The following is an 18,589-nucleotide window of genomic DNA, read 5'->3' on the forward strand; positions in this document are numbered from 1 at the left end:
AAGAAAGAGAAAGAAGAAAGAAAAAGAAAGAAGAAAGAAAGAAAGAAAGAAAGAAAGAAAGAAAGAAAGAAAGAAAGAAAGAAAGAAAGAAAGGAAGGAAGGAAGGAAGGAAGGAAGGAAGGAAGGAAGGAAGGAAGGAAGGAAGGAAGGAAGAACAAATTCTGGGACCAGCAGATGGTGTGGTGGCTAAGGCGCTGGACTCACACATGGAGACCTCAGTTCAAGTCCTAAACCCAGACAGAGAGACAGAGAGACAGAAAGTGAGAAAGTGAGAAAACACCCCCCCAGGAGGATGGCCATGCCACAGTCCCTTCTCCTCCATTCTCTTGGGATCTTGGGCATGCACACCCGCCTGGCGTCAGTTTAAGCCACCGGGTCCAGGACTCATACCGTGGTCAACTACATGGGAATCCTACAACATAGCCATTACGCTAACTGCTGGTCCCGTGCATTGCACTTTTATACACAAATTTAAGTTTATGTAATAAAAGTAAATATCAGGACTAGCAGATAGCATAATGGTTACGTTGCTGGACTCCCATGTGGCTGACCACGGTTCAAGTCCTGAACCCAGAGGCTCCAAAGTTATGCCAGGCACATGTGCGTGTGTGCCCAAGATCCCAAGAAGAGGATGGAGGAGAAGGGACTGCACCATGGCCATTCACCCTAGGGGATGATTTCTCACTTTCTGTCTCTCTGTCTCTCCAGCAAATGCATGCACCCGGTAGCAAAAATGTCTCTAAAAAATGAATATTATTGGACAAAAATAAATAACGAATTTGGAAGGGTGAGCATCCAACCCGTGGCCTGTAGGCTGACACGCAGGGACGTGCCCACTGCCATATTAGAGGGAGCCTTGGCCCGACTGGCCTGGGTCCCGAGAAGTGAACACCCACAGGGTCACACTGAGGGACAGCACCACACTGAGCCAGATGCAGCTCCCAGAGTCGAGGGCCTCCCTTCTCTGGCACGAGTCGTTGTATGGATCAGGTCAACGTCCGGCAATTCCAATGCCATGCGACCCGGCAGAGAGCCTTGGAAGGCCTCAAGGCTTCTTCCCAGTCGTCTAAGCCCCCATCCCACTGTCGGGGTTGCTTCCCTCTCCGCCTCGGGGGACGCTGGGTTCTTACCGGCAGTGGGCTTTCTGGGCTTGGCGGTGGGTTTCTCGTCTTTAAAGTCTAAAGAGAAAAGACATTGCGGTCAGTCCAGCTTAGAGCTGCGGAAACATTGACAACTGTCTCGTTTTTCTTTTTTCTCTTCTCTTTTTAAACTTTATTTCTTTCGTGAGTGAAAAAACTAAGAGCTGAAACAGCACCCCTGACAGGGTCCGGACGCCCCGAAGCTGTCTCGGCCTCAGCCGGCCCGAGTGCAGGCACACGTACACCCGCTGTACGCAGGGAGGTCTCTGGGTGCTTCTCAGAACCTTGTCAGGTGGCTCCTCGCGCTCACAGCCCTGACTTTGTCTGCTCTGCCATCATCCAGCCCCCTCTTGGGTTATTTTTTTTTTTAAGAGAGATTTTTGCTGTAGAGTGCAACTAGGGTACAAGTTTATGCCCGTGGCCAGAATGTTCAGATCCACGCCTAGAGCTTCCCTAAGATGCATTCTCATGAACTTTTCTAAAACCCCTGGGATTTCCCCTGAGGAAGGCTTCTGGACCCCTTTCCCTGGTCACACACGGCACTGCTGTGATAATAAAGCATATTTAAATACTCTTGGTATTTTAAAATACATGACTTTCAGTAGTTTTTCAAATTTCCTACAGGACATGTGCACTTGCCAGACAGACGCACTCAGAAAGAGACAAAGAGGGGGGACCAGCAGTTAGCATAATGGCTATGTCACTGCACTCCGATATAGCCAACTGCAATTCGAGTCCCAGGCCCGGCAGCTTGAAACTCATTTTTAAAAACACCGGAAGCTGGCAGGTGGCGTGGTGGTTAAGGCACTGGACTCTCACATGGCTGAGCACAGTTCAATTCCCAGACCTGGCAGCTTGTTTTCACACTTTCCCTCTCTCTCTGTGTGTGTCTCTCTCTAGTCAAATTAAAAAGGAATAATAATAACAAATAAATAAAATGAACAATTCTTTAAAAACACGGTATTACTACTCACCATCGAGAGCATCGGATAAATCAAAATCTAAAAGAAAGAAAAGAAAGTCAAGTTAGAGACAAGGCAAACGCAGGCGAAGTGGAAAATTAAAATGTTTGGAAACAGCACAGTATGTTTGTAATCTTTGCGGGGTTGGAGGTACTTAGCGCCTTTTTGAAATCGATCGTTAGCGAGAAGTGACACAGGGGAGAATGCGGCAGTTTTTGCACGTGGATTATTCATAACAAGGTCCTTCGAACCAGACGAATAGCAACTTCCAACAGGTGCTGGGGGGAGAGCACGGAGCACGAAATTCTTCCTTTTGTTAGCAACTTTTCCTTAACTACAAAACTAAAATATGCTTCCTAACTAATCCGTCCAGAATATGCATGCTTAATGCATTTATTTATCTAGGTATTCATTTATTTATTTAGAGGATTTTGCTACAGGGCACATGCACTCACCAGAGAAAGACAGAGAAGGACAGTGAGAAATCACCCCCCAGGGGGGATGGCCACGCCACAATCCCTTCTCCTCCACTCTCCCCTCGGGATTTTGGGCACGCACGCACACGCGCCCGGCGTGAGTTTCTTATTGTCAGTCTAGGATTCAAACCATGATTGTCCAGGTGGGAGTCCAGTGCCTTAACCACCACACCATCTCCTGGCTCCCACATTTTTTTAATCTCCTGGGGTCCCACTGAATAAGGAGACTGCCGTAATGACATTCATCTTCTATCTTGTTTGACATTGTTTTTAATTTGTCATAGAGCGTGTCCACTTGACAGAGTGACAGAGAGAAACAGTGAGAGAGAAAGGGAGGAATCGGGACCAGCAGGTGGCGTAATGGCTATGTTGCTGGACTCCCATGTAGCTGACTACAGTTCAAGTCCTGGACCCTGTGGCAGGGCGCATGTGCATGCATGCCCAAGATCCCAAGAGGAGAATAGAGGAGAAGGGATTGTGGCATGGCCATCCCCCCTGGGGAGTGACTTCTTGCTTTCTGTCTCTCTGTCTCTGTCTTTCTGGCGAGCACACGTGCCCTATAGCAAAAATCTCTCAAAAAAAAAAAAAAAAAGAAAAGAAAGTGAGGAATCACTCCCCAGACGGGATAGCCCCGCCCCAAGCCCTTTTCCTCCTTTCTCCTCTCGGGATTTTGGGCACACATGCACACGTGCCTTGCATGATTTTCAAGCCGCCAGGTCCAGGACTCGAACTGCACAGTGGGCTATGTGGGATCCAGCTGCCTTAACCACCATGCCACCTGCTGGCCCTGTTTCAGGATTTGTAGCTAAAGCAATTACAATGCTATTACAATGTAACCTTCTCTGGGGGGGGGGGGGGAAAAACAAAATGAAGGATGGGGCCGGCAGGTGGCGTGGTGGTTGAGTCACTGGACTCCCATGTGCCTGACCACAGTTCAAGTCCTGAACCCGGCAGCTTGGCTTCTCATCCTCTCTCTTTCTCTCTCTCTCATCAAATTAGAACATAGTAAAAAATAAACATTAAACAAACAATTCTTTTTAAAAAATCAAAATGAAGGAAAATTTGGGGAAGTATGCTGAAACCGTGTGCTCCATTGAAAGTTGTTGTTTTTCCAAAAACAACTCCGGAAAAGGACTGGCTGCATCCCGAGCCCCTGGAGTCCAAGGCAGCGTGGGAGAGTCCAAAAGCTGGCCTCCTGGGAAGCGTGCTCGGCTCTGGGCGATGTCTAACAGGCGTGCACCTGCCGGGGGTGCATATGTGTGCACTGTGCTGGCATGTGTGTGGGTCTGGGCATGTCACTGCGGCTCGGGTGTTTTCCCATGTACACGCGTGCACGGTGTGTCTGGCCATCTGCAGCTGGGAGTGGGTGTGGTTTGTGCGGTGTGCGTAGGTGAGTAGGTGCACGTGGCTTGTGTGCACATATGTGTAGTCATGTGTATATGAGGCTTTTGTGTCTACGTGTCGGTATGGTTTTTGCCTGTGCATGCATGTACATGTGTTTAAGCAGGGCATATGAACAGGTCTCAGGGCTGCGTGTGTACATGTGCATAAATGTGCAGGCGTGTTGTATGCGTGTGTGCACGTATGCATAGTGCAAGTACACGTGTACACGTGTGCATGTGGTTGGAGTGTGCACGTGTGAAGGTGTGTGTGGGTGTGGTGTGCATTCATTTATAAGGGTGTTGGTTTACATGTGTGGGTTTACATGCATGCATCTGTATAGGTTAGTATGTTTGCATGCGTATCTGTGTCTACACTTTTGCCCGCATATCTGTCTGTGCTGAGCACCAGGAAGGGTGTTTGTTTGTTTGTTTTAAAAGAGATTTTGCCGTAGGGTGCATGTGCTTGCCAGAGAGGCAGAGATAGGAAGTGAGAAACCTCCCCAGGGGGACGACCAGCCCACAATCCCACCTCCTCCATTCTCCTCTCAGGATCTTGGGCACGCACTGTCTCTGTCTGTCTCTTTCTCTGGGGAACACATGCACCCTAAGGCAAAAACCTATAAAAGAAAAAAGAAAAAACATACTAAACAAAGAGTAAAAGAGAGAGGGCCTTTAGAATGCTTTCTATGACATAAATGTTTATGACAATTAAATGTACAATTTTAAAAATTCAAGGGCCAGCAGGTGGTGTAATGGTTAAGGTTCTGGACTCCCACATGTCCGACTGAGGTTTGAATCCTGGACCTGGCGGCTTGCTTCCTCGCTTTGTCTCTCTCTGTGGTGAGTGCACATGCTGTATAGTAAATTTTAAAATGACAATAAAATTAAATAATTATACTAAAAAGAAAAATAAATAAAAATTTTGAATGAAATAACTAAGAAAAAGGGGCCGGCAGGTGGCGTGGTGGTTAAGACACTGAACTCCCACGTGGCTGACTACGGTTTGAGAACCCAAACCTGGCGGCTTGCTTTCTCACTTTCGATCTCTCCCTCCCTCTCTGTCTCTCTCTGGTGAGTGCATTGCCCTGGAGCAAATTAAATAAATAAGAAACAAGCAGAGGACCCCCTCCCCTCTCATTGGTCTGAATACCATAAAGGCTTATGTCAATTAAATGTACAAAAGAAAAGTGTAAATAAATAAGAATTAGGCAGAGAGGACCCTGGGAATGCTGAAAATCCAGAAACACAGGAAGACTCACACACGTGAATGCAAAAGGCAGCCCCACACTGTCACCCCTCCCTTTCCTGTCACTTCGCTGCCGTCGCCCACACGGGGAGAAGCCAGTTATGGCTGCCGGCTGGGGCTGGCCACATCACCAGAGAAACAAAACAAAACAATTCCTCTGTGCTGACTCACCAGACCCCAGCTGCACAAAGGCCTCAGAAAGCTTGGGTCCTGGAAGAACAAGAGTCCTTCAGAAGGGCTCTAAGACAAGGGTGCCAGCTCCTTCCCGGGGGACCCCAAGGGTGTGAGGATGGAGCCAGAGGCAGAAGGAGGTCCCCTGCTCTGGCGGTGGGCCGTGAGAGGAACCGTCCTCCGTGTCCCCCGCCCTGAGCCTGTTCCCCTTCCCTCTCATCTTGGGGGCTCCTTCTACTGCTGGTTAGAGCACAGGGGACACCCCCTGTCTTTGCACATGAGGAGCATGGCAGCTGGGCGTCTCGCAGCGGCAAGAGACAGAGACAGAAGTATCAGGTGTTTCCCACAGCCTTCTCCAGGCAGCCTGGGGTCTATGTCCATGGAATCCAGTCGTGCAATGTGGGTGACAAAGACGTTTCCAATGTAGTGACCGTGTGTGTGTGCACGCGTGTACGCATGGGCATGTGTGCAGTGGATGTGCACATGCTCAGGGTGCACCAGTACACGTGTGTACTGAGGTGTGCGTGGTGTGTGCATGTGTCTGCGTGTGCTCTGTGCACAGGTATGTGTGTGCGTGTACCCACGTGCACGCGGTGTGTGAGCATCTATGTGCACAGCAGGGATGCATGCAGACGTGCTCATGGGCACATGTGCGTGCAATGTGTGTGTTCTCGTGTTTGCGCGGGTGCCTGCATGTGTACATGTGTGCGCACGCCCATGTAGCTGAGGTGTGCATGCATGTGTGGGTGGGCGTGCACACATGCACAGGACCCCCCAGGGCCACCCTCTGTCTCCCCCCCATGACTCGACCCACTGCCCTCCCGTCCATGTGACCTCGCACCCTCTGGTGTCCATGGACCCGGAAGCTGGCTCCCAGCACAGCCCTCCTGCCCTGGATGGCCACGCCCTCAAAGCGCGCTCTGACACCCCTTGGCCTGGCACTGTCTGCTCCTCCCAGGCATGCAGCCACAGGAGCGGGCCGGACACCCCCGCCATCTGCAAGACCCTGCTCGCCCTGGTCACCATCCGGTTCTGCAAACCAGCTCCCCTGCCTGAGCCCAAGACCAGCCCACAGCAGCCAACGCAGGCCCGAGGGCAACGGGGACAGGGCAAAAAGAGTTTCCCAGGCCTTGTCCCCTCGCAGCAGGCCCGGGAGAATCCAGCCGCCCTTGCACGGGGAGCTGGTTTTTCCGCCCTGACCCGTGGGCTGGCTTCTCTGCAGGGTCACGCCAGGACCAGAAAACCACTTTCAGCTGAAATAACGCCACCTTGGGCCCTGGGCCTCAGGCTCCCTGCCCCGAAGGAAGCCACCCTGCTGCACACACCCCGCCTTCCTGGCTGAATACAGCTCCCTAAACATGCCCTGCACCAAGGACGGGAGCGAGGGGAGGGCGTGGCTCTGGGTCTCAGGCAGAGGCGGACACCTGTCACTCACCGTCATTCCACCCGGGACCCGCCTCCTCCTCGCGCCACCTGTAGGAATCCTGGCCATCAGGAAATCCTCTAACCAGACCTGCGCGTGCCCCAGCATGTACCCACCAGTCCACGGGCAGGCCTGGACGCAGGGGGCGTTGCCTGCAGTTTAAGCAACAGCTGTACGTCCCTGGGCTGCAGAGGTTGGACTCCCAGTGGAAAACCCTCCTCATTCCTCTGTTCGTCCTGAGAGTCCGTCTGGGGCTGACGAACACCCTCAGAACGGTACCAGGGCTGTTTGGCGGCCCAGCGGGAATCCCTACGGGGTGCTCCACACAGCTGACGCACACAGAACGTTCCAGGTTCCCATCTGGAGACAGTCAAGATGAATAACAATACCCAGCAGGTGGTGTAATGGTCACATGGCTGGACTCCCACACGGGCGGCCGAGGTTCAAGTCCCGGACCCGGTGGCTTAAAACTCACAGCTGGCGCGTGTGCGTGTGTGCCCGAAACCCCAACAGGAGAATGGAGGAGAAGGGATTGTGGTGTGGCCATCTCCCCTGGGGGGTGATTTTTCATTTTCTCTCTCTGTGTCTCTTTCTGTGTCTCTGATGAGTGCAGACACTCTATAGTAAAAATCTCTGTAAAAATAAATCAATAAATAAAATTTTTAAAAATTAAAAAGTCCCTGGGGCCGGCAGGTGGCATGGTTAAGACACTTGACTCCCCCACGGTCAACCACAGTTCAAATTCCAGAACTAGAGGCTTGCTTTCTTGCTTTCTCTCTCTCTGTCTCTCTCTGGTAAGTGCACATGTCCTAGAGCAAGTTAAAAAAGAATAATTTATGTATTTAATTTAATGAATAATGTTTTTTAAAAAGCCCTGTTTAGGGTGACTGTCTGTCTCTCTCACACTCATGGAAGAAAACAGTAAATAAACATACAAAACCTGGGCCAGGTCCGTGGCCTGCTGTTGAAGGCAGCCAGATGACCGACCCCGTGATGAAAACCCAGACCCGATGGCCTGCCCAACCCTCTCAGTGCATCTGCGTCCATGCCCAGAACGTCTCACCAGGGAGGAAACGTGGGGGAAGGAACCGTGTCATGACAACTCCCTACGGGGCATGCCGTTTCCCTCTCTGGCCAGCCCGTGTGTTCTTCAGCAAAAAAATCTAAAAAACAAAACAGACGGGACATTGAAAAACAAGCAGTCCCGAGTGCTCAGAGCGGACATCGTAACCGTGAGCGTGCAGAGGCAGCCTGGGGGTGAGCTCAGAGGGTGCCTCTGCTGACCACCCCAGGTGGGGACCTGCCTTGTCCCACTGCGAAAGGGCACAGCCTCAGCAGAGCCTCAGCAGAGTTCTGCGGTGGCCACCGGGCCCTCAGAGCCCCGGATGTGTGGAAGCCACCACGGTGACTCATGCAGGGCGAGGCTGGACGGACAGCCACGTGAATCCCTGCCAGGACACTCCCTTCTGAGTCAAGCAGGGATTCCTCTTTCACGCCGACTTGGCGACTTAAAAAACAGGGGGAGCTTTCCTACGAGACCACGTGGTTGGGACACCGAGACTCTTTGAGAACAGGAATGTCCATTCCCGTAGCTGCTGCCCTGGACGGAATTCTCGAACATGGTGGTCCCCAATGGTTTGGTACCAGAGATGGGTGTGGTAGAAGACAATTTTTCTTTCCCTCTCTTTCTTTCTTTCTTTCTTTCTTTCTTTCTTTCTTTCTTCCTTCCTTCCTTCCTTCCTTCCTTCCTTCCTTCCTTTCTTTCTTTTTCTTTCTTTCTTTCTTCCTTTCTTTTTCTTTTACTATTTTTTTATACATTCGATTGCTATACATCGTTTAGCTTGTAGAGAGAATTTACCCAACATGAACTATTTATCCAAAAATGTACCCTACCCTCAAGCCAGTCCACATTTCCGTGCCCCATAAATGTCTTCCTTCTCTACCTTTATCCCTAGTTTCCTTCCTCATAGTCCCTTTCTCCTTCCATACAGTCTCCAGCATCCATAACTATTTTCACTGCTTTTATGCCCTCCAATCTGTCAGTCTCTACCATAGAGAGCGGACAGTTGGTATATGTTAAGTGGAGACATACAATGTCTCTCTTTCATAGCCTGACTTGCTTCACTCAGCAACAAATCTTCCATATTCGTCCACTTTCTATCAAATGTCAGACTTTTGTTTTCCAAGGCTGAATAGTATTCCATGGAGTATATGTGCCACATTTTTTCAATCCATTCATCTGTTTGTGGACATTTGGGTGGGTTCCATGAGAGACAATTTTCCTACAGATGGAGGGACAGTTTGTGAGTGTACAAACAATGGGGTTTGCACTCCTATAAGAAGAACCTAATGCTGGGACCAGCAGATGGAGTAATGGTTACATCGTTGGATTCTCATGCAGTCAACTGTGATTCAAGTCCCGGACCTGGTGGCTTAAAACTCATGCTAGGCAACAGTGCATGCATACCCAAGATCTGGAGAGAAGAATGGAAAAGGGATTGCATCATGACCATCCCCCTGGGGGATGATTTCTCGCTTTCTGTCACTCTATAGCAAAAATCTCTCTTTAAAAAAAAAAAAGAAAACCTATGGCTCAGGTGATCTGAGATGAGGCAGAGCAGTAATGTGAACAATGGGGAGTGACTGTAAATACAGAGGAAGCTTCACTTCCTCCCTCCCCTGCCACTCACCTCCTCCTGTGCAGTCCAGTGGACTGGTACAGGTATGCAACCTGGGAGTTGAGGACCCCACCTCCCTAAGGCATGACTCCATCTTCTCTCACTTAGACAGCACAGAGCCCTTTGCATGGTGCACAGACCCCATTGGAAACAGCAGAATCACTAACACCAAGTGCAAAATTGAGAAAGAGAAGAGCAGCTGACACCCCTCAGAAAGGGCCCCTGCTGATAGTCTGAGCAGAAACAGAGGGGCCCTGAGAAGCCAGCTGCTGCCCACTCAGTCTCACAGGAGGAGGCTCTCACAGTTCACGGCCCCTGTAGAGCTGAGGATGCTGGGGTTGTTGCTCGAGGGGTCACAAATACATCCCAGCAAGGAAGCAAACTCCCTCCTGCAGAATTGGCAGATAATGAAGAGGGCAGGCGGGTCCAAACAACTGAGCCACAGGCTGTTCTTTTGTGCAGTCGGCAACAAGCCACATGGCGGGGCTGGAAGCCATATGGCCAACTTCAGCTTCAGATCTGCACACTGGGCCAGCCCACAGTACAGGGAAGGGACTTGGATCCCACATGGCTGATGGGCATGGTTCAAATCCCAATCCCAATGGCCCAGAAACACACCACGTATGTGTGGCCTCAGATCCCAACTGCATGGAGAAATGAAGAAGAAAGGATTGTAGCGTGAGCACACCCCACTGAGGTGCTTCCTCTCTCTCCCTCTCTCTGTCTCCCCATCTCTCTCTCACAAGTGCATACACACTCTGGCAGATGCCCAGGTGGCCCTGAAAACACACCAGAGGCATGCAAGCATGCCAAAGGTCCTGACATGCTGGAAGGCTGGGAAAGGGGATTCTACCTCAGCACGATGAGGACCTGCCAAGGTGCTTTCCTGGGAGGTAGAATCCAGATTTCCTAGTTTAGACCCTCCTCATGTGATGCAACTCTGTGGCCAGTTTTGCAGGCTCCTGCTGTGGAGTTTCAGCTCCTTAATACTCCTTAATGTGGCTTGGTAATACTTTGTCTGAGAGGTTTTTGCTATAGGGCGCATGTGCTCGCCAGAAAGACAGAGAGAGACAGAGAGACAGAAAGTGAGAAATCACCCCCCACGGGGGATGGCCACACCACAATCCCTTCTCCTCCACTCTCCTTTCAGGATCTTGGGCACGCACACACACGCACCTGGCATGAGTTTAAGTCACTGGGTCTGGGACTCAAATCGCGATCAACTACATGGAAGTCCAGCACCATAACCATTAGGCCAACTGCTGGTCTCCCTCCTGTGATTTTTAAGTCACCAGGTCCAGGACTTGAAGTGCAGTTGTCCAGTGCCCTAACCACTTACGCCATCTAAAGATCCTTCTTTTTTTTTTTTTTTTTTTTTAATTCATCTACACCCTGGTATCTTTCCCTCTCAGGATTCTGTTGGCTTTTATAACCTGTCTACACCTGCAAGCCCATTCGTCCTAAAGACAGTAGAATCTGTTCTTTGTCCATGAGTCACTCTGGTCCACGGTGTTCCTGTGACCCGTCCACACCGTCAGAGGGGCCTCCCCTCAAAGGTCAGGGCTGGCCTCAGAGCAGTTAGATAAGGACAGGGAGAGCTCGGTGCCTCACAGGGCTGCCTGGGCTCCATGACTAATGCCTTCAGAGCCCCTGGAATGTGACAGCTCTGCAAGACAGACCGCAGTCTCTTGGAGAAAGGGTGTGAATGCATTCCGGTTCCTTTTCTTCCTTTCCAGATTAATTCCACATTCTACCTCAAGTCCCCAGCATGATGTGCTGGGTCCCTGGAAAAGTCAGGATGCACATTTCCATAGAAAATTGGGCCATGAGTTGTCCAGCGACCCCATGTCATATATAGGACCGTTGTCTTTATTCAACAGGTGACCTTACTTTTCTTTTTTTTTTTTTGTCTGTTAAATGTGTCTTCCCAGGCCAGCAGAGGACATGGTGGTTAAGGCACTAGATTCCTACATGGTTGACCATGATTCAAGTCCCGGACCTAGCAGCTTGAAAAACACGCCAAGTGTGTGTGCGTGCGTGCCCAAAATCCCAAGGGGAGAAGGAAGGAGAAGGGATTGCAGCGTGGCCATCCCCCCAGGGGTGATGTCTCACTTTCCCTCTCTCACTTTCCTTCTCAAAGTGCCGGCAGGTGGTGTGGTGATTGGGGCACTGGACTCCCACATGATCAACTGCAGTTCGAGTCCCAGAACTGGCAGCTTGCTTTCTCTCTCTCTCTCTCTCTCTCTCTCTCTCTCTCTCTCTCTCTTTGGCTATCTATATGTCTCTGGTGAGCATGCGTGCCCTGTAGCAAATTAAAACATAACGATAATGATAAATAGAATTAAATAAATCATTGAAGAAAGTAATAATAAATTAACACAACACAAATGATTCTCTTTCTTGTTTTAGAGAGATGTTTGCTATATGGGGCATGCACTGTCCAGAGACACAATGAGAGACAGACCACCTGCACCTGGCATGAGTTTTAAGCTGCCAGGTCCGGGACTCAAACCCCAGTTGGCCATGTGGGAGTGCAGCGCCCCAACCACTATGCCACCTGTTAACACCAATAAATAATTCTTTTTTTTAGAGAAAATGAAGATGCTTCCCCAAACCAGAAGGAGTCCAGCAGGCAGCGTCAGAGTGTAGACTGATGAGAGGGAAAGGCCGACATTCCCAAGGCTCCCACGCACGTGCACCGGCCACCCGGCGCCTGGCACGCTCTCCGGATGATCACGGCTGGGTCCACAGGGACAGAGGGACAGGGACGAAAGCCTCGCCCGCAACCCTTCCTGAGCACGCCTGAGTGAAGCACGCCACGGCTTCCTACACACACCTGTCCTTCTTTCTTTCCACGGCCGCCAGCTTTGGCTAGAAGCCAGGCCCTGTCAGGGGGCTCTCTTGCCACTTGAGAAACGCTGGGTTGGGAGCTTGATTCCATGAGGAGGAAACGGAAATCTCTGACTTCCTGTGGAAGGCAGATGGCAACGGTCCCCCAAGAGCGACCAGGAGGGATGCGGCTAGTGTGAGTCATTCCGATACAAAGCAGAGGCACACCCATGTGCAATCCTTCCCAGACTGGCTTACCAAAAAAAAAAAAAAAAAAGCAAAGAAAAAAAACGGGAAATTCAAGAAAAAGAAGTGCATCTGGTCCTTAGAGATGTGAAAACACACCACTAGTAGAGGCGAATACAAATAGACATTTTGGTTAGTTACTATGGTTTGTTTGTTTCTTGTTTTTTTAAGGAATTTTAAAAAAAGATTTACTCATTAGCATGCAAACTCAGAGAAACAGCACAGTAGGATGGTCCAAAAGTAGCGATTTATAAAATTCAGTCTTGGCGTCAGAACTGGATTCAAATCCCAACTCTTCTCCTGTAGGTGTTAGACACCTTACCCCTTCCAGCTACTCCCTACATTTCTCTCGCCCTTCCAAATAAAGTTTCCCAAAAACATTGCCTGTGCACTGGGTCTCTTCCCCTCCTTTGTTTTCCACTGCCATTTGACTTCTGTGAGCATGATTTATTTAATTTTGTTTACTATTATTAATTCAACAGAGAGAGAGAGAGAAAAGGAAAGGGAGAAAGCCAGCTTGCAGGTCTGGGATTCATACCACAGTTGGCCATGTGGGAGTCCAGAGCCTTAACCACCATGCCCAACCTGGTTGCTGGCTCTCCTTACCATCCTTCATCCAAGAGACTGGCGCAGATGAAAAATAGTACATGCTGAGTAATATTCCATAGTGTATATGTGCCACATTTTTTTCCATCCACTCATCTGTTCTTTAACATGTGGGTTGGTTCCATGCCTTACCAATCGTGAATAATGCCGTGAATAATAAACATGGATGTACAAGCACTTTTCTGACTGAGCGTTTTCCTGTCCTTTGGGTAGATACCCAGGAGTGGAATTACTGGATCGTATGGAAGTTTTATTTGTAGATTTTTGAGGAACCTCCATATTGTTCTCCACAGTGGGTGGACCAATTTACATTCCCACCAGCAGTGTAGGAGGGTTCCCCTTTCACCACAGTTTCAGTCCTTTGATACAAAGTGGACAAATATAGATTTACTGCTGAGCGAAGCAAGCCAGGCTATGAAAGAGAGGCATTGTATGTCCCCACTTAATATATACCGAACGTCTGCACTCTGGTGAAAACTGAAAGATGGAAAAATACATTAGCAGACACAGCAAGTGTACACATCAGAGACTGTATGGGAGGGCATGGACAATGGGGTTAGAAGGGAGGGCTTCAGGAGAAAGAAAAATATAGTTTAAAAATAGCATTTAACAGACACAGGAATGGAAGGTTATTACATAAGGTGCTATCTTTGCCTTGCTTGACACGAAATGTACCTATGCTTTGAAAATCAAGATTTCCTGTCCTAAAAAGATATTAATATGTGATGAAAAGTAATTTTTTTTTTTTAGGTTTTTGCAATAGGGCGCATGCACTTGCCAGAGAGAGATAGAGAGACAGAGAGACAAAAAGTGAGGAATCACTCCCCCAGGGGAATGCCCACACCCAGAATTTTCAAGCCACTGGGTCTGGGGTTCAAACAGTGGTGATCCATGTGGGAATTCAACACCTTAACCACTATGCCACCTGCTGGCCCAATTAGTCCATCTTATCTTACACCCATTTTTTAAAGACTTATTTATTTAATTTCATGTATTATGATTATTTTAATTTGCTATAGGGCATGTGCACTCACCAGAGAGAGATACAGAGAGAGAGGGAAAGTGAAAAAGCAAGCTACCAGGTCTGGGACTCAAACCATGGTTGGCCATGTGGGAGTCCAGTGCCTTAACCACGGTGCCACATGGGAGCCCCAGCATCCTAAGTCAATTTAATTCACACACCACACAAAGAGTCCAGGAGGCTGCAAGGAAGCCAGGAAACATCTTGTTTGCTGAAGCTCCATGCTTACCTCCACTCTCTCTTTCTTTCTCTTTCCCTCTCTCTGGCAAGCACACGAGATGCTCTATGAGAAAAATCTTTAAAAACAAGGACTTTGGGTGATCCTTCCACAAACATACAGTGCGTGAAGAATCGAAGAATGAAAAGAACCACCCCAAGGAGACCTGGGAGGAATTCCTGCCAACTTGCAGGACCAGATAGATGGAGAATAGGAATGCACCACTCCAGGACTTGTGGGAATGTCTGGACACCCTCTGTCTTCCCCGTCCTCCACCACACCCAGGTCGACCCCCTTAACACAGAAATGAATTTCTTGCAAATATGCCTCATTGGCATAAGGACAATTGACCTGAATGCAATTAAGATGACACAGTAGGGGACCAGCAGATGGTGTAGCAGTCACATCTCTAGACACTCAGGTGGCTGACTGTGGTTCGCGTCCTGGACCCAGTGGCTTGAAACCCACACCAGGCATGTATGAGTGCCTGCCCAAAATCCCGAGAAGAGAACAGAGGAGAAGGGATGGTGGCGTGGTCATTCCACCTGGGGTTGGGGGAGAACTTCTCACTTTCTGGCTCGATGTCTCTGTCTCTGTATCTCTCTCTGGAAAGCACATGTGCTCTGAGGCAAAAATCTCTTTTAAAAAAAATAGTACAGGGCGGGCACGTGTCATGGTGTTTAAGGCGCTGGACTCTCATATGGTTGGCCATAGTTCAACTCCTGGGTCTGGAGGCTTGCTTATTCACTCCCTCTGCCTTTCTCTGGTGAGCACAGCTGCCCCGTAGCAAATTGAAAAGTAATCACTATAATGAAATAAAAATTAAATACTTCATTCTCTGGGTTTTGACAGAAAGTAGAGGAGTAGGGAAGATTTACTGCTGAGTGAAGGAAGCCAGGCTATGAAGGAGAAACATTGTATGTCTCCACTTAATATCTACCGAATGTCCCCCCTCTACGGCCAAAAAAGGATGACTAGAGGGTATAGAAACACAGTCAATGGTTGTGAATACCACATGCAGTGCGAGAAGAGAGTGGGTGAAGGAGGAGAGTCTGAGGATGGACATTAGGAGAAAAATAAGAGAGGCAAAGCATTTATGGGACAAAGACATGGGGTATTCTCTTTTGAAGATAATGTGTATGGTATCCTCAAATGGACTGGAGAGAAATATATACATGTTGAAATATTCACTTTGCAAGCTAAATAACATGATTGGATGTATAACAGAAATTGAAATTAAAAAATAATAAAAATTAAATACATGATTCTTTTTTTTTTTTCGGAGAGGTTTTCGCTATAGGGCGCATGCGCTCACCAGACAGACAGAGAGAGACAGAGAGACAGAAAGCGAGAAATCACCCCCCAGGGGGGATGGTCACGCCACAATCCCTTCTCCTCTGTTCTCCTCTCGGGATCTTGGGCACGCACGCACACGCGCTCAGCATGAGTTTTAAGCCACCGGGTCTGGGACACAAACCGTGGTAGACTACGTGGGAGTCCAGCAACATAGCCATTACACTAACTGCTGGTTCCCAATACATGATTCTTTTAAAAAGAAGAAAAAATACAAAGGGGGTCCAGCCCCTTAGCCTAGTAGTTAAGGGAAGCTGGATTCCACATGACCGACTATGGTTAGAGTCCCAGCCCTGGTGGCTTGAAAAACTCACCGGGTACAGTTGCCCGTGTGCCCAGAATCTCAACAGGATGGAGAAACACAGAAGGGTTTGCAGTGTAACCATGCCCCATGACGGGCATGGTTACTTTCTCTCCCTCTCTCTCTCTCATTGTTTTTGTTTTTTTCCTTCTCTGGTGAGTGCATGTGCCTTCTGGAAATAAAGAAGGAGACAGAAGAGGAGAAGGAGGAAAAAGGAAGAAGAAATTGATGCAAGAGCCCTCACTCCTTTCCTTCTCTTTGACAAACATTTACAAGAGAAAATAAATATCCCACCTTTGCCTTGTACGGGGGAGGACAAAGTTTAGGTGCTGACGACAACCTCAGCCCCTGGAGAGAGTCCCAAAGAAATTGACATTCGGGACCAGCAGTTGGCGTAATGGCTACGTCGCTGGACACCCATGTAGTCGACCATGGTTCGAGTCCCGGACCCAGTGGCTTAAACTCACGCCAGGTGTGTGTGCGTGCGTGCCCAAGATCCCAAGAGAAGAATGGAAGAGAAGGGATTAAGGTGTAGCCATCCCCCCACCCCGACCCCCGGGAAGATTTCACACTTTCTGTCTCTCTGTCTGGCAAGTGCATGCGCCCTATAGCAAAATCCTCTCCAATAAAAAAAAAAAAAAGGAAAAGAAATCGACAATCCACAAGCTTCGTGAGCTAGCCTTTATCTGTCATTTCTTTCTGTCCCCAAAGTTGCCACCCTTACAGATTCTATATCCTTCCTCTTCATTTTCATTGTCGCCTCTCTAAAAATTGTTTTTGTGCCAAAGAGGCTACCCCAGCTGGAGTGCAAAGCCACCTTCCTGGGAAGGTCTCAGGCCCCGGCTGTCTCCTGAGCACCCCTGGAATGCACGTGTGAATACACTTCATTTGCTTCTCTCTTATTTCTCTGTCTTGGGGTACCAAGATTCACCCCAGCTATGAACTAAGGGCAGAAAGGAACTTATGTTTTCCTCCTGTTCACCCCAGAACACGTCGGTCTTATTTTTCCCTTTTAACCATGTCTCTACGTCATCAATACCCTGTGAATCTTTTCCCCTAAAGATGGAAAAAGGGACTGGAAGGTCCCATGAGGAATGCGACCCACGGGCTTCCCCTGGACAGTGGGAAGTGTGTTCCCCTACGGGAAAACATCTGAGCTGGAAACACCTGCAAACTCAGCCAGGATTCCCAAATGCAGAATTGAGGGTGAGAGAGAAAAGAGACCCAGGGAGAAGGCAGTGAGGCAGAGACCTCTCCTCCCTTTTGTCAGAGTCACCGTGTCCCTGTGACCTACACCACCTGACACATTGATGAGTCCTTGCTCTGAAGCGGAATGTGACAGAAAGCAAAGACCAGTTCTTATAGCCCGGAGCAGGAAGATAAAGGGGGAGACTGTGTTCACTGAGCCCGGGGGAGATAAGGCTTCCAGAAGCCTGGGGCAATAACATTTTAAAGGGACAGCCCCTGGGTCTTCCAGGGTAAGTGAGATAACAGCTCTTCCCACGGTGTCAGCCGGTAACCAACAGTGACCAAATTAGTCAGCATTAGCATAAGCCCTAGGCTGTGTGACCCCACACCACCACTGCAGGAACACACACACACACAGACACACACACACACACACACACACACACAGGAGAACCCCAACAAAGCCCTCTTACCCCCACCTCCCCACCACCAGATGGCATAATGGTTATGTCGCTGGACTCCCACATGGTTGACTGGGGTTTGAGTCCCGGATCTGGAGGCGTAAACTCACATTAGACGTACATGCGTGCGTGCCCAAGGTCCCGAGAGGAGAATGGAGGAGCAGGGATTGTGGCGTGGCCCTCCCCCCGGGGGGTGATTTCTCGCTTTCTGTCTTTCTCTCTGTTTCTCTGGGAAGCACATGCACCTATAGCAAAAACCTCTCTGTAAAACAAAAGAAAAGAAAACTGGAAAAAATATAATAAGTTAAATAATTCTTAAAAATTAAAAAAAAGAAAGAAGACAGAAATCAGCAAATGAACTTTAAAACAGACAAGGACGGAAATTTACAGCATGCCTCCAATATATAGTCTTCCCGGACGGCTCTGCTCTCCTCCCCTACACACAATAAGTTCAGTGTGGAATTTTAGTGTCTCCAGCGCGCTGAGACTTATCTCAAAATTTCGTAAGTGGACAGCCCAGAAAGGACTACAGCAGGGGTTAAAGTGACACTCAGTTAAGTTTTATCCCAGCCCAAGGAGCCAGAGGTCAAGGAAGATGGACGTTGAACCAGCAGTTAGCGTAATGGCTATGTCGCTGGACTCCCATGTAGCCAACGGCGGTTCGCGTCCCGGACCCGGCGGCTTAAACTCACACCGGGCACATGTGCGTGCACGCCCAAGATCCCGAGAGCAGAATGGAGGAGAAGGGATTGTGGCGTGACCATCCCCCCTGGGGGGTGATTTCTCACTTTCTGTCTCTGTCTGGCGAGTGCACGCGTTCTATAGCAAAAACCTCTCAAAAAAAAAAAAAAAAGGGAAGGAGGGAAGGAAGGAAGACAGACACCCTAGAC

General features: G+C 49.2%; 1 protein-coding gene across 1 annotated transcript in view; it reads right to left on the reverse strand.

Annotated features, from left to right (window-relative positions):
- CD99 (CD99 molecule (Xg blood group)) overlaps positions 1–6,817 on the reverse strand; it is a 27,983-nt gene extending 21,166 nt beyond the window's left edge. The window contains exons 1-5 of the mRNA XM_014582514.2: positions 6,812–6,817; positions 6,400–6,592; positions 5,377–5,415; positions 2,114–2,140; positions 1,131–1,178 (exon numbers count right to left, since the gene is read on the reverse strand). Of these exons, the coding sequence (XP_014438000.1) occupies positions 1,131–1,178; positions 2,114–2,140; positions 5,377–5,415; positions 6,400–6,592; positions 6,812–6,817 (313 nt within the window). The remainder of the gene's footprint in view (positions 1–1,130; positions 1,179–2,113; positions 2,141–5,376; positions 5,416–6,399; positions 6,593–6,811) is intronic.
- Between the last annotated feature and the right edge of the window lie 11,772 nt (positions 6,818–18,589).

Source organism: Tupaia chinensis, unplaced genomic scaffold (assembly GCF_000334495.1).
Source record: "Tupaia chinensis unplaced genomic scaffold, TupChi_1.0 Scaffold143644_1, whole genome shotgun sequence".
NCBI classification, from domain to species: Eukaryota; Metazoa; Chordata; class Mammalia; order Scandentia; family Tupaiidae; genus Tupaia; species Tupaia belangeri.